Source organism: Diabrotica virgifera, chromosome 7 (genome assembly GCF_917563875.1).
Source record: "Diabrotica virgifera virgifera chromosome 7, PGI_DIABVI_V3a".
Lineage (NCBI taxonomy): Eukaryota > Metazoa > Arthropoda > Insecta > Coleoptera > Chrysomelidae > Diabrotica > Diabrotica virgifera.
Window position 1 is genome coordinate 115,097,883 of NC_065449.1, and position 27,949 is coordinate 115,125,831.

At 33.3% G+C, this 27,949-nt stretch overlaps 2 protein-coding genes across 2 annotated transcripts in view; one reads left to right on the forward strand and one right to left on the reverse strand.

Moving 5' to 3' along the window:
- The window catches only part of LOC126887903 (snaclec alboaggregin-D subunit beta-like), a 77,440-nt gene extending 65,183 nt beyond the window's left edge, over positions 1 to 12,257 (forward strand). Inside the window, exons 4-5 of the mRNA XM_050655801.1 lie at positions 9 to 267; positions 12,118 to 12,257. Of these exons, the coding sequence (XP_050511758.1) occupies positions 9 to 267; positions 12,118 to 12,121 (263 nt within the window). The 3' untranslated portion in view covers positions 12,122 to 12,257. The remainder of the gene's footprint in view (positions 1 to 8; positions 268 to 12,117) is intronic.
- A 188-nt stretch (positions 12,258 to 12,445) lies between these two features.
- The window catches only part of LOC126887904 (uncharacterized), a 51,467-nt gene continuing 35,963 nt past the window's right edge, over positions 12,446 to 27,949 (reverse strand). The window contains exon 2 of the mRNA XM_050655802.1: positions 12,446 to 13,230. Within this exon, the coding sequence (XP_050511759.1) occupies positions 12,446 to 12,862 (417 nt within the window). The 5' untranslated portion in view covers positions 12,863 to 13,230. The remainder of the gene's footprint in view (positions 13,231 to 27,949) is intronic.

The window sequence follows — 27,949 nt, forward strand, 5'->3', positions numbered from 1 at the left end:
TACTTTAGCTGGCTTGGGCGACGAATTTTGGACATCTGGTACTAAAATACCGGATTCCCGTAACTGGATTTGGTTTACCACCGGTAGGAAGATATCTTATTATAATTGGTTAAAGGGACAACCAGAGTCAAATAAAAATTATCAATGTATAGAAGCCCAAGTTACTAATAATCAATTGAAATGGAGTAATAAAGATTGCTGGGAGAAATACTATTTTATATGCGAATCCACGAAATCTTCTGATATAGGGCCACGTGTGGAATACAGGTAAGTTTTAATTTTAATGTTTAACGAATTAAATTTAATATACAGAAGTGGGCATAAGTCAGTTGGAATAAAACATAATTATTTATTTACAGTAAGTGTTCAAATTGTTCACCATTCATCTCATTACACTCCAAATAACGTATTTCCATCGCACTAATAATGCAAGCAAACATCGCGAGATCTTCATTGACGATATCTCGGTATACACGGCAACCATTACCGTATGCATTTCGATATGCATTTCGATGTGCAGTTCGTCTGTGCCGTTTATCGAACGTCTGAGCTTCTTTGCAGATACCTACTCTGTACTTCTATTGTAGAAAGAGAGATGAAATTGACTTATTAAAATGAACTGAGTAAAATTTGAGAATTAAAAAAAACTTAATGAAATATGAAATATTATACCACTGTTAAGTTAAACTTAAGTCAATGATCAGAATACAAAATTGAAGTGTCAAGCATTATCCAAGACCAAATGAAAACAGCGAGGGCTATGTGCATATATTTATGTCAATGAAATAGAGGGGTGTGATAGGACCGGTCCTATACCTATTATACACTAGTGATATCCCTGAAGTAGACCATAACACAATATCTACCTTTGCCGATGACAATGCCGTCTTAGCCGTAGGTGAAGACCATGAAGAAGCAGCAAGGAAACTACAAATTTCTGTTAACAGACTAAACAAGTGGACTAAACGCTGGCGAATTAAATTAAACGAAATGAAGTCAGTGCATATAAATTTTACAAACAAGAAAAATCAATACATTCCTGTTAACGTAAACGTAAATAATACTCAGATACCATATGCCGAAACCGCAAAGTATTTGGGTATTACACTAGACGCTAGGCTACGTTAGAGGGCCCATGTTAAAAAGAAACGAGAACAGCTTAACATGAAGTATAAAAAAGTGTATTTGCTACTGGGAAGACAATCCACTCTCTCGATCTACAATAAAATACTTTTTTTTTTTTTTTTTTTTATTCCATTTATTAAAATACGTAATAACAATATACAAAAAAAAATACATTAAAAAACCAAGAGCCGTAGCTATGCTGGTTTTGTGGTAACATAATAAACATAAATATAATGGTAACAGATTACATAACATAAAACTTTTTAGACTACTTTACACTGAAGGTTAAGTTTTCCTATATAGATTCATTAAAGAAATTGTATTAAAGTAAATGATTAAATTATTATTTATTATTAAATTGTTATAGAATTATATTCAATTAAAGCTATCTGTTGTAGTAGTTAGTAAGAAGTAACTCTTTTAATTCAGTTTTAAATCTTTCTAGCCTGCAGTCTTTGATCTTTGTGGGTAACTTATTATACAAAATCAGACCACTTGAGTATATACTTCTTTGTGCACCAGTAGTTCGCATTCTTACGGTTTGAAAACTACCTCCCTGTCTGGTATTATGGTCATGCACATCTTCTATACGTCTTAGAGTAATATTTGTAAGTGTTTGAGAAAGCTTAATTTGATGAATGAATATACAAACTTGTAAAATGTATAGCGACTCAATGTTTAGAATTCCTCTCTGATAGTACAGGTCGTCAGTTGGATGAAGTCTTGACAGTTGAAATATATATTTCACAGCCTTGTTCTGTAACACCATGAGAGGATGTAGCTGTTTTTGATTTGTATTACCCCAAACAATAGTTAGATATGACAAATGTGAATTTATTAAAGAGTGATAGATCATTTTACGCTGTGGGATACTTATAAATTTAGCAATTCTTCCAAGCATACCCACTGCTGGAGCTATTTTTTGACACGTGTTCAATATATGCTGTTCCCATGTTAGTCGATTATCTATGTGTAAGCCAAGGTATTTGGTAACATTTTTTTTAACGAATTTGAATTTTCCAAAATTTAACTGTAGCTCTCTGTGTTCTTCAATATTTGAAATTATTGTGTAACTACATTTATTCATATTGAGTGAGAGCTTGTGGTATCTGAGCCAGTCATCTATATCTGTCAGATCTTTTTCTACAACATATTCTAGCTTTTTGGGATCTTTGTCAGCATACAAGAGTCCCGTATCATCAGCATATAAAAATAGCGTTGATTTTAAAGGCAGATTGGAGATGGAGTTTATATAAATAAGGAACAATGTTGGTCCCAATATAGACCCTTGAGGAACTCCACATGTGATGTCTTCTGCTGTACTAAGTACATTATTACAGAGCACTTTTTGTATTCTGCCAGTCAAATAATCCCTGAGCCATACTAAGGACATACCAGTTATACCATATTGTTCAAGCACTGAGATAAGTAACTCATGGTTAACTGTATCAAAAGCTTTTTGTAAATCTAGTGATACAAATACACAGCTTAATCCTTTGTCTAAGTTACTATATATATCTGTAATCAAATCGGTAGCTGCTGACACTGTGCTGGAATTATGTCTGAAACCATATTGTCGATTAAACCAGGCACCAGTTGTATTCAAGAAGTTTACGATTTGAAGATTTACACATGATTCTAATATCTTTGACATAGCTGTTAAGAGAGATATTGGCCGATAACTTCCTGGCTGTTTTGAGTCTCCTCCCTTATAAAGTGGTATCACTATTGCCATTTTCATAGAGCTCGGGATTGTTCCAGTGACAAGAGAAAGGTTAACTAATTTAGTTATAATCGGTAGAAGCTCCTCTTCAAACTCCCTGATAATATCAACACCAAAGCCATCCCAGCCAGGAGATTTGCCTTTTTTTAGTTTTCTTACAACCTCTTGAACATTAATTTCTAAGACTTGTTGCCATTCAAATATATATTCTTTTGGTGATACATTTATTGGAGTGCTTGTTGAAGGTGTTATGTTTTTTGACAGAGATTTTCCTACTTGTGAAAAATATTTGTTTAATTGGTTTGATAGCTCCTCAGATTTATTATATATCGAGTTCTGATAGTGTAGTTCATGTATTGTTATTGTTTTTTTTGTATTTTCGGCATTATGAATAAGGTGATTGATAGTTGCCCATAATTTTTTACTATTGCCTTGTGCATCGGATAATTTATTCGTGAAATAGTCTTTTTTTGCTTTGCCTACTGCTTTCAGTAGTTCATTTTGCACGGACTTATAAACATCTTGTAAGAACTTACTATTAGGGAATTGTCTATGCCTTCTATAATGAAAATCTCTTTTTAAAACAAGGTTATGTAATGTGACATTAAACCACGGTGCACTTTTTTGTCGAAATCGATTTTTAATTGTTTTTGTATTAAGATTATTTAAATAAACACGTAATATTTCATCACATAAAGAATCAGGTTCATTCCAAATCTGATTTTGCAAGCTGTATATTTCATTTTTGAATTTCAGTTTGTTTAAAGTTGTTACTGTATAATACTTGTCAGTGGTTATAAATGATGTGTTTTTTACCTTTAATAGCTGCAGTTGATGATCACCGAAACCTTCATCTACTATATATAACGTTGCATCAAAGTTTAAAGTGTTTGTCATCACATAATCAATACATGTAGCCGAATGATTGGTGATTCTGGTAGGGTTAGTTTTATTTAATATACTAAAACCGTTGGACACAATTGTTTGACAAACTAATTTTTGTGGGATACTCTCTTGAATAAGGTCTATGTTAAAGTCACCTAGTATCCAAACTGGAATTTTTTTATTCACAAATATGTTTAGTGCTGTATCCAGTGCATCAAAAAGTTCATTGCAGTAGAAATCTTGAGGTCGATATACTCCACCCACTATAATACTTCTATCGATCTGTAAAAATAACATTGAACACTTTTTATTATATCTGTAGACTTCTGAGTACTCGTAACAGCTTTTAACAAATAACCCTACACCACCACCTTCTTTATCCCTACAAACAAAAACTGAACTATAACCATTCACATTAAAATATGTTTCTTCACCCACTCTCAGCCAATGTTCGGCCACTACAATTAAATCTGGCATATTTAACTTAACAACTAACGTTTCAAAGTTCAATATCTTATTTCTCAAAGACTGAGCATTCAGGTAGAGTATGTTAAACTCAGTACTATTATCACACTGTACTTTATCCAGTTTAAATTTTATTTGCAATTTACAATCATTATCCATTTTACTAACGTATTTTCCATTTTACTATAATGTTCACACAAATAATATTAAAGAGTTTTGATAATATCCTCATTGTGAATGTAAATTGGCTCAGAATCATCAGATTTTTTTACATATACCCTACCATTTTTTGTCCAACAGTATTTGTATTTCCTTTCCTTTTTTAATTTGTATGCAATGTTAAACAAGTTTCTGTTTGTAAAGGTGAGCTGCTCGTTTATATAGATCTTTGAAGTATTCTCTTTGTTTTTGTTGCAACTCAGCATATTAGATTCCATTTTACGATTTTTTCGTGCTTTGATAAACTTAGTTTTTATATCACGTGATCTCATCTTTGCAACAATTATTGCTCCATTTTTGGTTTCTTGTTTGAAGCAGTCTGACACATCTTGACTATTAAAATTACATGATAAAAGATCATTAGCAATTTCCATTAGAACTTCTTTGGGATCTTCATTTTTGATTTGAGTTCCGTGAATCTCTAGGTTACAGGAAAATTCTTTGATTTCTAGTTCACAGATTCTTTTTTCCAGCTGGCTAACTTTGGTTTTTAATTGGATATTTTCTCTTTTCATATCTCGCAATTCCCGTAATGCATTTTGATTTTCCACTGTAAGAGTATCAAATTTGCTGCTCAGGAATTCCATAGATTCTTCCATTTTCTGAAATAACTTTTGAAACTCTGAGATTTCCTTTGATTTGTTTGAAGAAAAATCGACTTCATCCGACTTAACCTCACTTTTTGCACATTGACCACATTTGATTGTATTTCCTTTCATTGCTCCAGATTTTTCTGCACAACTCTCGTGAAAATAATTTCCCTTACAAATACTGCACATTACAGCATGAACTACCTTTTTTTTGCAGAAAAAACAAAATTTTTCTGTAGAGCTCATTTTTGTAATGTTTACTTGTACTTAACCTCCAAAAAACTCCTTTATACTTTTGTATAAACAGATTATAAAACCTATATAGACATAGGGCATCCAGCTATGGGGATGCGCTAATAATACAAATTTAATTATCATTCAACGATTCCAAAACAAAGTGCTAAGGAGCATTGTCAACGCTCCATGGTACTATAGGAACAGTGACCTCCATAGGGACCTAGACATGGATACTAGGGTGGAACGAAAAATTTCAAGTCATTATTTTTTATGGCGCTAGTGCGAAAAAGTTGTGTTTTGATGTATAATAAAACTGTAAGACATCTTTTTTGTATTGGACCCTATCTTCAGGTTCCATATTAAATTTAAATTTTTGGGAATAACAAAAAAAATAAAAATTTATTTTTTTATCAGTTTTTTGAATCTAAATAATTGTTTTATGATACAATATACATTTTAAGATTGGTAGTCTGATTTTGTGTTAAAAAACGGCATAATATTTCCAGACTGCAACCTTGAACGAATAAAGCCATCCCTTGATTCTGGTCCACAAAGAGCAGCTGATGCTTCAGTTACCAACTCAACAGTTCTTTCAACGGATTTTGTATGACAAAGGCAGTTTAAGACCTCTATGTTGTTGTAATCCCTTACATCTTCATTGGAAATATGTTTTAGCAAAGGAGGAGCTGTGACTTGAATCCAGAAATAGAAATTAAGTCTTTATAGCGACATCGACAATTTTTCTTTGGTTAACTGGTAGAAATTGTGAATAATGGATCATTCGCCATAAATGTGTTGAACCAACAGAACAGCTAGGATACAGTTTTATATAAAACCAAACTGGTGCATACACTTTTTGGATGAAACTTACTAACATAATTAATTGGAGGCTGGTACATTCAGCTCCAACATACAACCGAAGCAACCGATTATATCAACTGTCAGCCACCTTGCGTGTGATATTTTGCCAGGTTTTTTAAGGCTCAAATCATTAGGACATTTTCCCGCAGCAACTGCTTAACTGATTTGGTACAAGTACTTCTGATGGTTTCTAAGGTCTGTTGTTTCTAATAATATTGCTAGGTTGTTTTATATTGCGCCAAAATCGACAACAGCCTTCTCTTCACAGCGTTCCAGAAGTTTCCCTATTGACCCTGATAAACCAAGTGGTCCACTGGTGCGTGGCAGCTGTTGAATTAAATGATGTAGAGGTAGCTCAATGCAATGAAATGAGCATACTAGCCATTGAAGTGAAGTGCCGCAGTATTTGTGACGTAGATGGTTGGACTGTAACTATTGACAAAGGAGCAATGAATTCTTCTTCATGATCATCTGCATCAGAAGAATTTGAGTCAGACAAGCTGCTACTTATATAAGGGTTAGAGGAATCAACGGTACATGCTTTAAGAACAATTTTGTCAGTATTATATTTTTGAGAATTTGCTTTTGCCTTCATGGTTCTTTCCATTTTCTTCCTTATTGCTGCAGATGCTGCAATATCCACTGGTCCAATTGCCATTTTTCGACAGGATCGTTGATCTTGAAGAAAACTTCGCTCATTTTGTGGTACTTTCTTGATTTTATCACAAGTACACACACACAGTTCCAGTCATGTTGCACTTGCCGCAATATTCAATAACTTTTTACACTCCTTTCGAAACTTGCAAATCTTTTCTATTTATGAATCAGATGCTTGCTGAGTTTTTGTGTACATATCGCTTAAGATTTTGATACTCTGTATAAATATTTTTAATCATATCTTGAATGCACTTATGCGATAATGTTGGAATAGAAACTTTTATTCATATTTGTTCTACTTTCGTTGCAAGGGTATTCAAGACGTTGGCGATAGATTCATCTTTATTATTATTTTTGTCAACTTAAGTTCATTACGAATAAAAAGAAAGCACTTTAAAATGTCACACTTAGTTGGTAAAACGCGATCATTGAAATTTTATCAGAGCCATATTGACTTTTTCGACAAAAATAATTTTTTGGTTTTTTCATTTTTCAAATCCAATATGGAACCTCAAGATATGTTTTATCTCAAAATGCTCTCGCACCAATTGTTTTCATCACCTGACATAACTTTTAAACGATAGCCACAATAATTTTTCTTTTCTTTTATTTTTTGACCTTTTTCGTTCCACCCTAATGGATACTGTTAACAAGACCATAGAAAAATTGGCCAAGAGTCACGAACAACGACTTCTTCAACACGTCAATGTTGAGGCCATCCAGCTCCTCGACAACACGGATCTAGCTAGAAGCCTCAAGAGGAAGAAACCCTTCGAGTTAGTTAAGTGAAAAATAGTGCACGGTGCAAGTGATGGTACAACTTAACATTTGTGCAATATATTAACAGAACCTAAGGGGTATTATTAAGTTTGGCCTTAGTCATAAGTTTTTAGTAGTAATTTAGGTTAGAAATAATTTGCTCATTGATCACATTATTTGATCAGATTGTAATGAGCATCTTGTTGGTGTTTAATAAAAAAAAAAATGAAATGTATATAGAAGCCTTGGAGGTGTTACCAGAGAATGTTCCAATTATTTTCAATCTGGTAGGATGTAAAGTAACATTTTTGATGTTGTTTTATGTGCTATTAGATTGAAAACTTATTATTTTGCTAGTAGTTGCCGCTAGAGCATCCCTGCCATTTCGTTATAGAATAGAATAGACATAATATGCTTTATTGTCATGAAAAATTTACCAATTTTATAGACAAAGCTTACAAAAATCATAAAGAAAAACAATAACTACAATTTACTAAAATTATATAAATCGTCAATTTAAAAAAGATATTGCAAATTGCATAATCTACCTTAAGAAATTTAATAAGTTAAGTTAAGCTGCTGCATATGACACTCAAATATAGATTAAGATTCTACTTATAAATAGGAATACTGTGCCTTCTTAGTTATTGGTTAAGAAACTCTGCTATTAAATAATATGGTCTTTCAGATAAATAGGCTTTTGTCATTTTACGGAACTTGGGGAAAGATGTTGCAGATTTAAAGTTGTAGAGGGAGATGGTTGTATAGTTTTTTTGCAGAATATAATATAGATTTGTGAGTGTTTAAGTGAATAGTTGGGTCAGAGAGAGCAACATATGTGCCTCCTGATGAGAGACTAATAAGTTTCGAAACCGGTAGAGGTACTTGCTGCACTCTCTGATTGAACTGGAATAATGATACGGCTGTAGTTTCATGTTGCAACGAAATTGAAAATGGTAATAATATTTTTGATGTACCTTTTTCTTTATTCGTATTCTGCTGTAAATGCTCAGCTAAAAAGTTGTCAAATTTAGCTAAGTATAAGAAACAACTTAAGTAATTTTCTTTATGACGACCCGATAAATCCTCATTGGATCAACGGAAAGCTAGTCCTTGAGAAGCAAGTAATTTAATGGTGACAACTCCTCTTAGGAACTTTACCCAATAGTCAGCTTCGCGTTCTACTTGGTCATTCAAGCCAGGTTCTATAATTCCAATTAATGATGATCTTGTTATTAATGTAACCATTGATTCAGAAGAAATTTACTTTATTCGTGGGATTTGAGCCAACTATTCAAATGTTTCCAGTGGGAACCTCCAAAGTCAGTAAACTATTTTATTCAATTAAAAATAATTTGCACGGGTAACAATAAACAGGTTCAACACTTGCGTCGTATACTAACCAATCTCCCTATTCTTTGCTTCCACTGGGTTTTACTCCCTAAAAGTTGCTTCCATTTAATATTCCATAATAAACTGTGTCTTCACGTTTATACATTTTTTTACAATTTTCTAAGAAATCAATATTTCGTTTAAAAGTTATCACTGTTCTTATAAAATCATCAGTCCTAAAAGCAGACCATTTCTTAATCGTAGGTATTTCGACGTCTTTTTCTCTATTTCGGAAAATATGTAGATTATTTAGCGGACTTTACTTTGTTATTAATAAAAAAAGGGGTTACTTCGGGCCCCTTTGGGACCCGGGGCTCTGGTCGCCTGCCCAAAGCGCCCAGTGAATAAACCGGCACTAGAGTGTTTTAATGTTTTCTGACGAGTCCCGTTTTTGCTTACGATCACCATAGTTCAGAGATATAAGGAAAAAAATATCCTGTTAATGGCACAACCCCCTTCAGGCCAAAACCAAATTTTGATGATATACATAGTTATAAACCAATGAAAATCAAAAAACGGTTAATTTTCGCTTTTTTTCGTCTTTTGTCAAAAAGTTAAGCATTTTAAAAAAATTTGAGAGTAAGAAACTCATAAATCGTATAAAAAACTTCAATATGGCTTTCGCTGTATATGTCTATGGTTATTGGTTGCTTAGAAAATTGCAAAATAAATCATAAATTCTGAGTTTTTATAAATATTCATAACTTATGTAAAAATTAACTTAGAACCTTCTTATTACACGAAATTCTGAGACTTCTGGTGCTTAAATCATATCCTAAATTTTAAAGCCATTGGTCAAATAGTTTAAGTTATTTAATTTGTTTTTCCCAAATTAATTTATTTTTGTAACACTATAAGTCAGAAAATGATGAAGTTACAGTAATACTTTGGAGAGTTTATGAAAGAAGAAGATTTACACTATTAATTTAATTTAAAAAAAATGACAAAAAATAATTCTAAATATTTCCAAATTATTTTGCAAGAACAAGTGTATTAAAATATGGGGAGCTAACTTGGTCCCTAATTATCCTAGGACAATTCTATTTCTTTCTAAATATGTATAAAAATTCAGTTTTTCTAAATATTATGAAATAGCTATTTGTATAACAAGGGAGGAAAGTGTAACTTTTCCTCCCGAGAATGAAGTTAACTGCCCGACGCGTAGCGGAGGGCAGTAATCATTCAAGGGAGGAAAAGGCACTTTACTCCCATGTTATACATATGGTATTTCCACCTTCCTCAAATAACAAGTCATTTTTTTATTTTTACTTAATTTATTTATGTAACTAACCAACAAAATTTATTAGAACTAAAACAACAAGTAGGTACAATATAACTGTCAACTGTCAAATATAAGTCAAATTATTAATGTAAACATTGTTAAATAAAAATAACAATTTACTGTTTTTTACCATTCTACAAAATACAGGATGTTTTATAAATAAACGTTAAAATGTATAGATACTTCGTAATAGAAAATAGATATTATACAGGGCGTCAATAAGTTATATTTCATGAATGAAATACCATGACGTCACTTTTACTTTTCCTCCCTAGGGAGGAAAAGTACAACTTTGCTCCCTACAATCAGGTCCGGAAAAGTATACTTTCGGTAGAGGTAGGTGGAAAAAGTAATTTTTCTATGGGTAATGGTTAAAAAGTTATTCTAATTGTTTATAAGTAAGCAAAACATCGACCTGCTTTTGCAAAATAATTTTACACTGTTTAAAATTACCTTTTGTCATTTTTTTTTAATTATGTTAATACATAAATGTTCTTCCTTCATAAACTGTCCGAAGCATTACGGTACCCCTTAAAATTTTCTGACTTATAGTGTTTCAAAAAAATTAATTTGGGATAAACAAATTAAATAACTTTTAAACTATTGGACCAATTGCTTTGAAATTTAAAATATAATTTAAACGCAAGAAGTCTCAGCATTCCGTGCAACAAGAAGGTTCTAACTTAATTTTTTACATAAGTTATGACCATTTTATAAAATCTCAAAATTTATTATTTATTTTGCAATTTTCTAAGCAACAAATAAGGATAGACATATTCAGCGAACGCCGTATTAAAATTTTTTATATGGTTTATGAGTTTCATATTTTCAAATTTGTTTAGAATGCTTCACTTGTTAGTAATAGATGAAAAAAGCGAAAATTTACCGTTTTTTGATCTTCATTAATTTGTTTATAACTATGTATATCATCAAAATCGGCTGCAGGAAACATATAGGTTATTAATATAGATATCCATAACACTCAAAAAATTTAGTTTCGGCCTGGAGGGGGATTTGTCACGAGAAAAATCTTATTTCTCTGGACTACCAGATGAACGTATGGAGGAGGAGAAGACTCGTAGAACGATTTGAAGTTAGCCTTATTTCACGCAGAACGCCGTTAGGTGTCGGATCTCTCATGGTATGGGCGGATGTTTCTTTCAACGGACGCACCGAATAAATTTCCATCGATCACGGAAATATAACAGCAGACAGATACATACCATGGTGTCTGGAGGCCAACGTTGTCCCCTACGCCTCTTTCGTTGGGGATACTTTCTTATTTATGCAGGATAATGCGCGCCCACATACTGCGGTCTTCATGAACTCCCTAATACTATCGGAATTTTCGTTTTGGATTGGCCTACTGATAGTCCTGACATGAACCCATTAGAAGATTTATGGGAAATTTTACACAAAAAGATTAAAAAGAAGCAATCGTTGCCAGAAATTATTCAAGAGATAAAAATAGTATTAAATTAAGAATGGAAAAATATAACGCAAGAACAGATTCAACAACTTATTGTATGCCTAGGGGCATCAAATGTAGGGGAGGCAATACCTGATACTAAATCTAAAGAACAGCCAAGTGTGGGCAAATAAATGTTTTTTATTCTTTTGTCTAATTTTTCAAACAAGTTTAACTTTATCTTCGTTACCTATTACTGCCTATTGGGTTAATTATTTTTCTTATTGTAGATATTTTAGTATTCTAGATGAACGATTTATATTATTTACTTTCTTCCAATTTAAACCACTTGACACCTACAGAATTAAAAAAGCCTTAAAGTACAAGTGGCCGGGTTTTCTTTTAACCAGGAGTGTATTATTTTGTAAATTATAATTTAAGCTATGTCCCTTCAAAGCTTGTAGGAATAAATAAATACATATTTTTCATGTTATTTATTATATTTTGTTTTCAGTTAGTCTCAAAATGGGTGAAGTACTACACACGTCAAACAGGACGCTGAAGATCGAGTACTACAGAACGTAAATAAGAATGAATAAAACAGAACTGCATTTGCAATTTTATTTATAAATAATAAACGGAACAAGTTAACAATGTTTCTGTTTTATTTTTACATCCTCCCTGTAAGATTTTTTTTATTTAAATTGACGTGTCTCAGCAACGCATGCCATTGACACGGTTACAAAAGTAAGGTTTACAGTATGTTTAAATTACAAGAATTAAGAAAATAAAGAATTTAAATTAAGAAATTACAATATCAGCAAAATAATGAAAAACAACATTTATATGGCGTAGTATAACCGAGAGTCTTTGAGAAACATTATCACATTATTAAAGTTACTATTATCACTAAGAGGGGCGGTTTGGTCTTCATCCAGTTTATGTTGTCTTCGGGTGTTCGTGTATAGCTGGCACTCAACTAGTATGTGTTTAACGGTGACACGAGTGTTGCAGGTATGACACCAAGGAGGATTTCCCTGGCTCATCAGGTAACCATGTGTAAGACGGCAATGTCCAATTCTTAGTCTTCTCATGACAATTTTGTCCCTTCTACAAAGTGCTGGTATTTTTAAGGCAGGTATTCTGGCTTGAATACTATGGAGTTTTAAGTTTGTTCTATTCCAGAGGTTTTGCCAGACTCTCAAGCACATTTGGTTTACTGTATGTTGTAAATCTACACCAAGTTGTATACTCTCCATTGGTATGTCAGAACGGGGTGCCTCTTTGGCCGCTTGATCGGCGTCTTCATTTTCTGTAATACCCACGTGCGATGGAGTCCAAATAATGCTAACCGATACGTTCTTATCTTACAATAGGTGGCATGCTTTGTTGATATTTTGAATTAGTGGGTTTTGGGAGTAAAAGTCCTTGATGGATAGAATGGAGGATAGCGAATCAGTGCAGATTGCAATGTTTTTGCTTTTGTTTGTTGGACAACTAAGTGCTTTCATGACAGCATATAGTTCGGCTGTGAAGATGCTACAGTAATATGGAAGACGGTAGGTAGCTATAACTTCGTTGGTGGTAGTCACAGACGAACCAACTTGATCTTCGAGTTTAGAAGCATCTGTAAGAATTGATAGAGCTTATTCTCGAATAATCAAATACACGTTTTAGATAACCTCGTGGTCTAGAATCTTGTAATAGGAAAATTATAAAATTATTTCACTGCAGAGTTACTAGGGATAGTAAAATTAAAATACCTGTTTGGTCTATGATTGCTACTAAATATTTTGTCTTTTTAAAAAAGTTAGTTTGATTTTGATCATAGAGCCACTACCTTGAATTTTCGTGTCTTAATGATCGGTATCCGAATTGTTTTGTCAGAGTTGATTGTAATGATCCTGCTTAGACACAATTTTATTATCCACTGTTGCTTTTATATTTGATTTTGGGTAAGTTGAAATCATTGTGGTTTATATCAGTTTTAAAATGTCAGTGATCTATAATATTGCAAAACTCTTACTCTTGTTTAAATTCATGCTCCAACCTAAATGCGAGTGATTGATGAAGGTAACTTAGGGAGCATCCATAAACTACGTCGTTGAAAAGGGGGAGGGGGACTTTGCTTATTACGACGGTATACGACAGGGGTGAGAGGGCCATAAGTGCACATCTGACGTCGTTTGAAGTTCACGAATATAAAAAATATACCCTATTTTAGAATTAAAAAGAATTTGTATATTACTTTTATCGCATACTTTCCATATCGTTTTTATCACTCACAGCCTTAATAATATTGCTAGCAGTTTTATACAGAATAACAAACAATAAAACATTGTCCTATGTCTTTAAACAAACGCTTCTGTTCAGAACAACGTCTGGAAGCAATAAATATTAAACTGTTCACTTATTTACTGAATACTCTGTGAAAAAATTCTAAAAGAATGAATAGAAATAAAATATTCCATTCTATTTAGTTAGTACATTGGATCTATTTATACGTAATAAACAAATAGCATTGAAATCAAAACAAAATAAGAATTTAGATATATATGATGCAGTTAAGAAAGTATAGGAACTCCTATAAAAGTGTTGTCTTTTGTCCCTATAAGGCTAATTATTAGTTGTACAGTGGAGAAATGGAGAGAGTACCCGTATATTAATGAGCTACATATAGTAATACTGATTTGGATCGTAAATATCGTAAACTTTATTCGTAAATAAAGTTTGAGAGCTAACTTTTAAAAATCTAGGAATAACATGGAATTAAAAAAACATAACTAAAAAGAGGGGGTCATGAGTGGCAATTGCGACCTCGGTATGAGGGGCGGGTCAACAGCAAACGACGCTTTACGACGGAAGGGGGGGAGGGTATTAAAAACTCCAAAATTTTTAAGACGTAGTTTATGGATGTCCCCCTTAGAGAGTCGACATCGAACCTGCTGTTGGGTTGATGCTCTATAAGTTTCTTTAGTTCCAAATCATCAATGTGGTACATCAGCTCCAGGATATGTTTTGATTACTTTTACCGAGTTTCAAAAACGCTTATTGATAGTGATATTTTGAGGACCATCTGCTCGAGCTTTCCAAGTGTAAAGTCTCCTTTTTAACATTTTAAAAAAGGTATTGATACTACACAGATTTAATTCTTTACCGAATTCTACAAATCAGTCTGCTCTATCGTTGCGTTGTTCAAAACCAAACCCTCCTTCAATATTTTCTTCTTACTCTTCGATAATTTTAGTACATATTTAGATTTTCCATTGGCGTATCAATAGGTATATTATCTACTATTTATCGCCATCACTCCTTTCTACTGATGCTTAAAGTACACTACACGTCATAGAAAAGGGGCCACCCGAAAAAATTTAAGAAATTTTAATTTTTTTTTCTAATTTATATCAAATTAAATCAATTGTATATTGAGTCAGTTACCCTTGTAGCACATAAACCTACATTATAGTCGGAGAGATAGAAGTGGATTTTGCTCGGGATAAGTAATAATAATAATAATATCGTATGGCACTTTTGCCGGGGAGATCCTTTCGGATAGTTCCAGCGCCAATTACATCTTTAACCCTGTTTCAAGTAACTAGTGTCGATGTATACTAGCCCTGGGCTAGGGATAAGTAATATGGACAAACTATGGGGGAATATGTTAAATTACTTGTGTACATGAATTTCCAATAGGGGCGGACAAAAAATCGAAGACGAGTGTAGTTATAAGGGGTCAAAATCTCGGTTTTTATTATTTTTTTATTACGCTCATAGTCGAGATAGTGCATCAAAATTTAGGAATAAGTAGGGCATCACGTAACTAAGCAAAATCTCCAGGGGCGGACAGCTACTTGGAGGGACAAAGGAGTGGCGAGCAGGGAAGAATATAAAAATTATAAGGGGTCTTTTGTGATATTCGTGATCGAGATAGTGCACCAAAATTTGGGCATAAGTAGATCATCGTGTAACTAAGCACAATCTCTAGGGGCGAAACACTGCGTAGGTGACAAATGGGTGGTGGGCAGGGGTGGATATAAAAATAATAAGGGTTTTTTGTGACGCTAGTGATCGAGATATTGCCCAAAAGTTTAGGAATAAGTAGATCATGACCTAACTAAGCAAAATCTCCTGGGGTGGACACCTAAAATTTAAAAATATATATATATATATATAAAAACATGAGATGTAGATCCTTGAAACACACTCAGTGATCAAAAGATCCAAGGTTAATGGTTTGACGACCACTCGTACGAAATCATACCGAAATGGTGGATGTGTGAATTGTTCGTAAGGGGATTTTTCCACATTCTCTATTTCATCTGTTTGATTTTATATATATATATATATATATATATATATATATATATATATATATATATATATATATATATATATATATATATATATATATATATATATTCAAATGAAAAATGATTAATTTTTTTCTAATTCCATCACTGTTTCCATCAATTAATAAAAATTTCGAGAACAATTGTAATAATTTGCTAGGTAAAATTATAAATTATTGGCATAAACCAAATTTATAAAAAATATTTAAAAAAATATAAGAAAATTTAATTTTTTCTCTTTATTTTGTATAAAAATATTTTGATCCCATTTTTAAGAAAGATGACCCAACCTAGCTGTCTGCTCTTTTAGATTTTGATTCTACACATCTATATGAATCAATTGTGCAAGTTGCAGACATATTCTCGATGACGAGCATCACCCAAAAATATTGCGTATTTACGCTTGTTCGCCCCTGGAGATTTTGCTTAGTTACGCCATGACCTACTTCTTTCCAAATTTTGGTACACTAAATCACGAGCGTCACAAAAACCTATTATAATTTTTATATTTACCAATGTCCGCCACCGCTTTTTCCACCACGGAGCATTCCGCCCCTATAGATTTTACTTAGTTACGTCATGATCTACTTATTCCCAAATTTTGGGGCACTATCTCGATCACGAACGTTACAAAAAAACCCCTTATAATTTTTATATTCACCACCCCTCGCCACCCCTTTGTTATCCACGAAGATGTCCGCCACTAGAGATTTTGCTTAAATAGGTCACGACCTACTTATTCGTAAATTTTGGTGCACTATCTCGGCCACGAACGTCACAAAAAAAATAAAAACCGCGACTTTGAACCCTTATGACTACCCTCGTCCCCGGCTCTGGTGTCCGCCCGTATGGGAAAGTCATGTGCACCTGTATAGTTTGTCCATATTACTTATCATCCACTTCCAGCTCTTGGACTATTATCATTAGTAACAAATGGAAAACAGGGAATAAACAATTTATTCCAGAGGAATAAGATTTTTCTCGTGACACATCCCCCTCCAGGCCGAAACCAAATTTTTTGAGTAGTATGGACATCTAAATTAATAACCTATATGTTTCCTGCAGCCAATTTTGATGATATACATAGTTATAAACAAATGAAGATCAAAAAACGGTGAATTTTTGCCTTTTTCGTCTATTACTAAAAAGTGAAGCATTCTAAACAAATCTGACAATAAGAAACTCATAAATCATATAAAAAAAACTTCAATATGACGTTCGCTAAATATGTCTTTCCTTATTTGTTGCTTAGAAAATTGCAAAATAAGTTATAAATTTTGACATTTTATAAATGTTCATAACTTATTTAAAAATTAAGTTAGAACCTTCTTATTAAACGGAATGCTGAGACTTCTTGTGCTTAAACTATATTTTAAATTTTAAAGCAATTGGTCAAATAGTTTAAAAGCTATTTAATTTGTTTTTCCCAAATTCATTTTTTTTGGCAACACTATAAGTAAGAAAATTATGAGGTTACAGTAATACTTCGGACAGTTGATGAAAGAAGAACATTTATACTATTAACTTAATTAAATAAAAATGAAAAAAAGTAATTTTAAACAGTGTAAAAGTATTTTGAAAAAACATGTGATTTTTTGCTTACTTATTAACAATTAGAATAACTTTATATTTTTATAGAATAGAAAAATTACATTTTCATATTTAGAAAGACTAATTTTTTATACACATTTAGAAAGAAAAACAAAATTCTTAGGACAATTAGGGACGAAGTTGGCCCTCCCTTTTTTTTAATTCACATGTTCTTGCAAAATAATTTTGCAATACTTAGAATTATTTTTGGTCATTTTTTTAATTAAATTATTAGTGTAAATATTCTTCTTTCATAAACTATCCAAAGTATTACTGTAACTTCATCATTTTCTGACTTATAGTGTTGCAAAAAAATTAATTTGGGATAAACAAATAAAATAACTTTTAAACTATTTGACCAATAGCTTTGAAATGTTGGGTTTGATTTAATCACCAGAAGTCTCAGCATTCCGTGTAATCAGAAGGTTTTAAGTTAATTATTACATAAGTTATAAATAGTTATAAAAACTCAAAATTTATGATTTATTTTGCAATTTTCTAAGCAACCAATAAGGATAGACATATTCCGCGAACGCCATATTGAAGTTTTTTATACGATTTATAAGTTTCTTACTCTCAAATTTGTTTAAAGTGCTTAACTTTTGGTAATAGACGAAAAAAACAAAAATTTACCGTTTTTTGATCTTCATTTGATCATTTGTTTATAACTATGTATATCATCAAAATCAGCTGCAGGAAACATATAGGTTATTATTATTATAGATGGCCACACTACTCAAAAAATTTGGTTTTGACCTGGAGGGGGTTGTGTCACCAACAGGATATTTTTCCCTTATTTCTCTGAACTAATTTGGGAAAATAATAAATGTAAGTATTGAAAATTTCGATGTAGGATCACAATTACGGTTATTACAATTTTACACCATCTTAAAAATTGGTCATTTTTAATGTCTCGAATTTCATAAACCTGTTGTCCGATTTAAGTGATTTTTTTAAAATGTTATAGCCTTACTCTTTAACAATATCATTGTAATAATATTGTTGCTAGACAGGTAAATGGTCATTGTATACCAGGTGTACCAATCACACTGCGATTTTTTCTCAAAGTTCGCGCCACCCTGTGTAATATTCTAGCATTAAAAAAAAAACTGAAATTAAACCCCAACTATAGCCTAATGTTTTATAATTTTTGATTCATTCGATTATGTTGGATAATAAAAACGTAAGGTACTTTAACAACTAGCCTTGTTTTTCATTAATACAGGGTGTTTTTAAATAAGCATGGCAAAGTTTAAGGGGTAATTCTGCATGAAAAAACAATGGCAGTTTTCTTATAAACGTATGTCTGCAAAAGCTTTGTTTCCGAGATGGGGGTGTTGAAATTTTTCTCACAAACTGACGATTTATTTATTGCTCTAAAGCCGGTTGAGATATATTGACATATTATGCAAATAAAATTTGGTGGGTTTTAAGAGGTAGTTATTGTGCATTTTTGACATACAATTAAAAATTTCAAAATGTCATAATGCCATAATAACAACCAAAAATGAAGATGACCTACAAATATTAATTAAAGAATTCGAACATATACAACATGGCGATCTCAACAGAGAAAACTAAATCGATAGCAATATCAGCGCAACCAAGACGATGTAAACTGGTCGTAAATAACAAAATAACAGAACAAGTGATGGAAACAGAATACTTGGGAATAAAACTGTCAAGCTACTGAAAAGTACAGAGTACTACAAAGTAGAAGAGTACAAAAACAAGTGAAAATGGCGAACAGAGCAACATGATATCTCAACAAGACAATGTGGAGAAACAAATACCTCACAATGGAAACGAAAACTAGGATATATAAATTAACAATAAGACCGATAATGACGTACACAGCGGAAACAAGAGCAGATACGGCGAAAACACAAATACTGCTGGAAACAGCAGAAATAAAAGTCTTAGGAAAAATAACAAACCACTCTAAGAGACAGAGTAAGAAGTGAGGAAATACGAGCGAGATGTGGTATAGAAGAAATAAACATGTGGACCAAAACAAGAAAATAGAATGGAATCAACATATATAAAAAAAATGACAGAAATAGAATTGTACGAATATCAAGAAACAAAAATCGCCAAATGGAAGAAAATCATTGGGACGACTCAGGAAAAGATGGTCAGACAATGTCAATTGAGACTAAAACCCGAAGCAAAACAGGCATTGAGACTATTAATAAAGTAAGAAGAAGAACAAGAATTAGGAATTTTATGTTCACTATTGGTGCACATAAGGGTCATATTACCCGTATGCGCGCAAATGGTGAATATTCCTAATTGTATATATAAATAATGCGCAATAAATACCTACCGACCTCTTAAAACCCTCCAAATTTCATTTGCATATATCTTAACCGGTTTTGGAGCGATAAATAAATCGTCAGTTTGTAAGAAAAAATTCATCACTCCCTATCTCGGCAACGAAACATTTGCGGACACGTGTATAAAGCTAACTGTCATTATTTTTTCACTCAGAATTACCCCTTAAAGTTTGCCATACTTATTTAAAAACACCCTCTATTGACGAAAAACAAGGTTAGTTGTTAAAGTACCTAACTTTTTTATTATCCAACATAAACGAATAAATCAAAAAACAGAATGTACGAAAACATGATAGGGAAGTCAATGAGGTTATTTGGCTCCGAATTCCATCCTACTACATCGATTTACTCGATATTTTCACAGTAAGTAGGGAATAGCTCAAGACACAAAGTCTACCCTATGCCGATGTGCGCTTTTATCTTGAGGGGTGGTTCTCACCCCTTCTCGAGGGTGAAATTTTTTTGGGTTAAATGGCCACGGAAGAGGCTAGAGAATTTAATTCTAAGCAAAAACTGTTCTATAATTATTTTTTGAAAACTCAATACTTCTCGAGTTATTCGTGGTTGAAAATTGGCCATTTTCATTGAAAAATCATACCCTTTCGGACGGATTTTTGCGAATAACTTAAACTATGCATCTAACAAAAAAAACTATATAAAAATTTTTTGTAGCTTATAAAAAAAAAACAAAGAGATTCATTCCATTATAAATCTTCTAGTTATAATACAAAAAGGGGTATGATAGGTAAGAAGAGTTTGTTTCTTGGTGCATGCTCAAATCAGTGTATTCAACTTGAAATAACAGAGAAGCGGTTGATGTTAGGTGTATAATTATACTAGTAACTTTGATAGTGCTTGAAAAGGCCTTTAAAATAAGCAGTATAAAATGTCAATTACATTCAAACTAATCGAGATATGCTGCAAAAAAATCGATGACTAATGTGTTTTAAGAAGAAATGAGAAGTATATTTAACCATACATCAAAATTTAAATACATCGTTTTCCTTCTAAAATACTTTGTATTATAGTGTTATTTCTATGTTCAAAAAGTTGGACTGGTTCAAAATGAAGGATTTTTGAAAAAAATATGATCAAATTATAGAGCGCATTTTTAAATTTCCTTAAAAATCTTCCTTTTTCTCCATGTAACTCGAAAATGATAAGAGATGCGCAAAAAAGATTCAATACAAAAATGTAGAGTTTTTTCGGATAAATATTTCGTTTTTATCTTTCATTACTGTATCTGTTATAATTTTCAAGTTACATGGAGAAAAACGAAGATTTTTACGAAAATTTAAGAATGCGCTCTATAGCCCAGTAAATGAACGGGAAATTCGGCGATACCGTGTAATTTTCAGGGGCAACCCCGAATTGCATGAAAATTTTGATTTAGGTTCTATTTACCCTCCACTTCAAAGTTAAAATTGTGACGTTAGTTGCTTTTACTTTGGGGGGTGACAGTCACCCCTTCTCGGGGGTGAAAAAACATAAGTTCAAGATAAGACCGGAAATGGATAAATTGACTGATTTTAAGCAACTTTTGTTCTATAGAGTTTTTTACTTAAGTCAATACTTTTCGAGATATTTGCCATTGAAAGTATTGATTTTTCGACAAAAAACTACGTTTTCAGACGGTTTTTTGCAAATAACTCAAAAAGTAAATATTTTAGCAAAAAAAAATATTCTCAACAAAAGTGTATCTTATAAAAAACCCAAAAAATGGTGTATCAGTAAAGCCTATCAATCAAATAAAAACAAATTTGTAGCTCATGAAAAATACGTTCTTATTCGTCTAATTCCAAATCGAATATTTCAAGGTGAAATCACCGAAAAATTAAGCACTTTTCGGGAAAAACCCATTTAAACTTTTTTAAAGTGTTTATAAAAAGCTTTGTTTTAATTGTTAACAAAAGTTGTAGAATTAAAAATAAGCAAGTTACGCTCAAAATAAAGTTGGCCCTCTTTTTTTTGTAAAAAATCATGAAAATCTCGCCGTGTTTAGCTCCCCAAATGAAATTAATCGCTACCGCATTACAAACAATTTACTTACCTATCTATTTTTTCCTAAATGTCACCTAACGGACGACACCGAAATCAAATCGATTACATAATGATTAAACATCGCTGGAAAACACCTATTAGCCAATGTAAAACACGACCTAGCGCTGACTGCGGCTCTGACCACCAACTTCTTTTTGCAACGCTAAAGCAAAAATTCAAGGCATGTGCTAGGATCCGAAACAAGAGGATAGCAAAAATAAAAGATACACAACAATTTGAAAGCCAATGTAATGAAAGATTCGAAAATATTTTACCAACTATCGTCACTCATGATTCCGAAAAGATTTGTTTATCTTTTAAAAATACCTTGATACAGACCTTGACTGACTGCGAGGCACAGTCTAATGACGTCTCAACCGGACCAAAAAAAGTGTGGATGTCTGCAGATACTTTTGACCTCGTTGAAGAACGTAGAAAACTTAAAATTGCTGGAATCGAGAACCCTCTCAGGAATTCCCAGTACCGACAGCTATCTAGAGCTATTCAGGCTGCTTGTAGACGAGACAAAAACAAACATATAGAGAAAATCTGCAGAGAAATTCAACTACATGCCGACACAAATAACACCAAAGAACTCTTTGATAAAGTCAGACTACTCACACGTAAATTCAAGCAGAAATCTTGGTCTATCAAAGATTATGAAGGTAATGTACAGACGGATTTGGACAAGGTTATTGATGTTTGGAGGCGTATTGTAAGTCTTTATACGCCAATACGGACCAGATGCCAGCGGACACCCCGTTTGTACCTGACTGCCAGACCTCCACTTTCCATTCTCCTTCAACAGAGACACACCACACTAGTTTTGAATCTGAACCTGACATACTTTTTTCCGAGGTGGAATTCGCTTTAAAAAGACTTAAGTTAAACAAAGCAGCAGGATATGATCTCATTACTGCAGACGTCTTGAAGCATCTTCCGGAATGTGGAGTGAAAATATTACATCGATTGTGTAATGAAATATGGCACAGAGGCGTCTGGTCTGAGGATTGGAGAAAGACCATAATCATACCTCTTCATAAGAAAGGTTCAACAAATAATTGTAACAACTACAGGCTATTAGCTCTAATATCACACGCCAGTAAGGTGATCCTCTACATACTGCAACGGCGTCTAGAAAACTTCATAAGTTGGCAAATAGCACCTGAGCAGGCTGGATTTGTAAAGGGCAGAGGTACTAGAGAACAAATCCATAATGTAAGAAACATCATAGAAAAAGCCAGAGAATACCAGATCCCGATATTTATATGTTTCGTCGATTATACAAAGGCCTTTGATAATGTTAGATGGGACAAACTATGGAACATATTGACGACAATGGGTGTACCTAAACACTTGACTCACCTTATTAGCAAACTGTACCAAGATAACCTGGCATATATTCGAATGGACGGATACCTGTCTGACAAATGCACTTTGGAGAAGGGAGTACGCCAAGGATGCGTTTTATCTCCCTTATTATTTAATATCTATTCGGAGTTCATAATGCACAGAGCCTTGGATGGTTGGGAGGGAGGAGTAAACCTAGGTGGTGTTAAGATATCTAACTTGCGTTTCGCAGACGACACTACACTTCTAGCCTCTACTCCAGAAGAAATTACTGAATTATTAAAAAAACTCGAGGTAGAAAGTGCTAAATTTTGACTCATGGTTAACTACAACAAAACCAAAATCATGGTTATTGATCGCCAACAACAGTTTCCTGAAACCTGAACTATTGCGGGATGCGAGGTAGTCTCATCTATGATATATCTTGGAGCTCTAGTTAACAACACAGGCAGTTGTGAACCCGAAATTAGAAGACGCATTCAACTAGCAAGAGCAGCAATGAGTGAACTAAACGGGGTCTGGCGTGATCGTCACATTACTATGACAAACAAAAAGAGACTCGTTTCAACTCTGGTCTTTTCCATATTTTACTATGCATGCGAGACATGGACAGTCAAAGAATCAGATAGACGACGTATAGACGCCTTTGAAATGTGGACATGGAGACGCCTGCTTCGAATTCCATGAACGGCTCGCCGTACAAATATCTCGGTTCTGGATGAAATTAAACCGGATCAGCGTCTCTCCAGTACCGCTTACTCTAGAATTTTAAAGTTCTTTGGTCATATACATCGAAGTGATCACCAAATGGAGCGGTTGGTGGTCCAAGGAAGGCCTCAGACTCAACGCCAACGCGGAAGATCTCCACAGCGATGGGCGGACATTACTAAAAAGCTTCTCAACAAACAGTATACTGAGGAAATACATGTAACTGATGACCGCGACCAGTGGAGAAATATTATCAGTCAAACTGTCCGAGCTGCTGAAGCCCAAACAACACATCTACTAAGATGTTAATGACTATGATGATGATGATCTATTTTTTATATGATCTATCAGTCTCACCGGTTTGAAGTGTATATTTTTGAAAGGGTTATAATTAAGAAAGCTTGAATGGGTCACTAATCATAGACGGAGAGGCAGCGCTGAAAAATCTATTTGAATTTACTAAAGCTAGATTTTTCACAGTTGATTACTGTGAGTGTGTAGAGAAACATACTGCGGTCGGTCAAGCGAAAGGTAGAACAGGGCTTACTGAGAGGGTATTAAAGTTGCTTTCCTACGAAGGTAATTATTTTCAAAAATGAATAACCATTTTCAATTTCGTTGCAAAACGAAAACACAGCCGAACCATATTCTAGTCCAATCAGAGAGTGCTGCAAGCACTCCTACCGGTTTCGAAACTTATTAGTCTCTCATCAGGAGGCACATATGCTGCTCTTCCTGATCCAACCAAAACAAACCCCAGCGTGCAGTCCCGGATTGCAACCAACGAAATGGCATAGATGCCCTAGCGGCAACTGCTAGCAAAAAGACTAAGTTTTCACTCTAATGGCATATAAAACAACATAATACTATTCCACACCCCACCAGAATGAAAACAATGGGAACCTTCTCTGGTTACACTTCCGAGGCTTCTACAATTTGCAAGCCATACGGATGCTGAGACTAAGGAAGATGAGGGAATTCTACAATTTACAATTCACGTCCCATCTGCTCAGCGCGGTAAAGTTCCAACGAGAATGGTTCCCTTCATACTCCACACAGAGTAAATGTAAATCAATGGGGTTTGTTTTGGTTGGATCAGGGAGAGCAGCATATGTGCCTCCTGATGAGAGACTAATAAGTTTCGAAACCGGTAGGGGTGCTTGCAGCACTCTCTGATTGGACTAGAATATGGTTCGGCTGTGTTTTCGTTTTGCAACGAAATTGAAAATGGTTATTCATTTTTGATTTACATTTACTCTGTGTGGAGTATGAAGGGAACCATTCTCGTTGGAACTTTACCGCGCTGAGCAGATGGGACGTGAATTGTAAATTGTAGAATTCCCTCATCTTCCTTAGTCTCAGCATCCGTATGGCTTGCAAATTGTAGAAGCCTCGGAGGTGTAACCAGAGAAGGTTCCCATTGTTTTCATTCTGGTGGGGTGTGGAATAGCATTATGTTGTTTTATATGCCATTAGAGTGAGAACTTAGTCTTTTTGTAATTATTTTTATTTACTAAGGCTAAAAATCAGTACACACATTCTAAATTAAATATAAATAAAAAATATTATAAAAAATAAAAAAAAAATCAGTGGGAAAATCCCAATAGTTGGCTGTATACCATAGTTTAAAAAACCAATACAGAAGTAAAAACTTCGAGATGTATTCTGGTATAAAATCGTTTATTTAAAACTATAAAATGTCATGGATTGCAGAACGTTTTCGTTCTAAACAGAACATCTTCAGTGTCTAGAATGAAGTATTTCCACGTTAGTTTAAAGCAAAAGGTTAAAAATGTGACTGTTAAAATGAAAAATGTGGGAATACTTACATCCTGCCGAGTATTTTGAAACTACACACTGTAAATAGTGTTAACATCATCGTATATGGTTTACATAATGTAATATATTAAAATTTTATCACTACAAGTCGATGTTAATAGATAAAGTGGAACACATGCTAAAAGGGTGCCATGGTTCCCTGCTCGAAGATGCTAGGTACTTGCCAATTCAATGGGCACAGACCAACTGAGAAATTAGGAAGTGGATATACAATTTGACAAGGGTGACATGACATGACAAGATAAATTTTCATTTCCATTCATATCAGGCAACTTCCAATATCCATTTATCCCAATTTAAAATAATTTTTTCACATTTTTCATTTGTTTGATTTCAGTTGCAATCACATACGTTCATAAAGTTCTGCACGTAAATATATTTCATTTAGTTCAGTCTGTTCACTCCACTATCACCAATAGAAATCAATCTCATACTTTTCTATTTCATATACTTATTCAATTTAGATTCTTCTTTACATACTGACACCAACCCACAATTTGACCTATATTGGTAGCTCTCATTCTAATTATTTTATTCACTATTCTACGTTGGTAGACTATCAAGATACATTACTTTCAATTCATTCAGTCCTTTCAAAACTACATAAAGATGAATTAGACTTTATGTCACATAGTTTAATTTTATTATATTATTACATACTTTTATTCATTTCACAATACTATATACAATCATATCCTTCACACATATATCTACCTCACTAACAGTAATCTTTAGTTATTTAATTTTGTTAACAATTATTTTCCAACTTTTAACAGACATAATTATTCATTGCAATAGTATAATAATAAATTTAACACAATAAATAGCCACCTTTTGTATATGTTACAGTTCAAGTTGATTATCCAGTTGGAGTTGACTCCAACTAGTTGGAGTCAACTCTAACGGCTGGTTTCAGTAAAAGTTGATTATAAATATAAAATAAAGATTTATATTCAACATTTACTAGTAAAAGTAGACTCCAACTAGGAAAAGTATACTCTTCCCAATGCCATTTAGTAAAAGTTGATTCTGATTCACACAAACAGCCGATTCTAGAAATTAAATGTTACTGAATATGTTCAAATTAGTCTAGGCTTTATCGTCGCCCCCGTTAGATAAATTACTCCGATTCGAATTTTTTGCACAAACTTACTCAAAAAGAGGTCCTTATAACAAATCTACTGGGTGCCAGGCAGTACCTTGATCGATAAATTGTTTTTTAAACAATTTTTTTAGACAAATTCACAAAAATAATTTTTTCACTTCGAACAATTTTTTTTTTAGATCGTTTGGGTTATTCTGAGCAAAAAAAGGTATTTTGTGATTCTTCTCTAAAATTAATTGTTGTCGAGTTATACGCGATTTAAAATTTGAAATCCATTAAAGTTAAAATCCATTATTATGAAAGTCAGAAAGTGACCAAATCAAAGTTTATAGCCCCCTCTACAAGATCCAGCAGAAATGTTTGTCACTATTTTATTACTAAGCTTTATCTTTAATTATTAACAATGAGCGCTAAGTGCGTATTAGGCGGCCGTCAATGGTGAGTGCTAAAGAGATGCACCATTCCAGCCATCCAATGGTGAATCTCACTCGCACTCACATTGACGGCGCCTCAATACACGGTTAGCGCTCATTGTTGATAACTAAAAATAATATCTTATTAATGAAATAATGACAAAATTTTCTTCAGGATCTTATAGAGGTAGCTTTAATCTTTGATTTTTTTAGTTTCTATAGCATTCTATAATATCGTATGGCATTTTTGCCTTTCGGACAGTTCCGGCGCCAATTACATCTTTAACCCTGTTTCAAGTAACTAGTGTCGATGTACACTAGCCCAGGGGGACCGACTGTTTAACGTGCTCTCCGAGGCACGGTGAGACGGCTCGTGTCATTATTGAAAATGAAAATGGTTTGTCTTTAGCAGGGCTCGAACACAAGTGCACTGCCGTATGAGGCCAGCGATTATGCCGTTACACCACGGCCGCTCGCTCGACTTTCACAATAATTATCTTTAACCGAGTTATTAAACCTTGAAAATGGTTATTTTGGCGTTTTTCAAATTTTAAGTCGCTAATAACTAGACAACAGTCAATTTTAGAGAAAAAAAGTCCCAACGGATCTAAAAAAA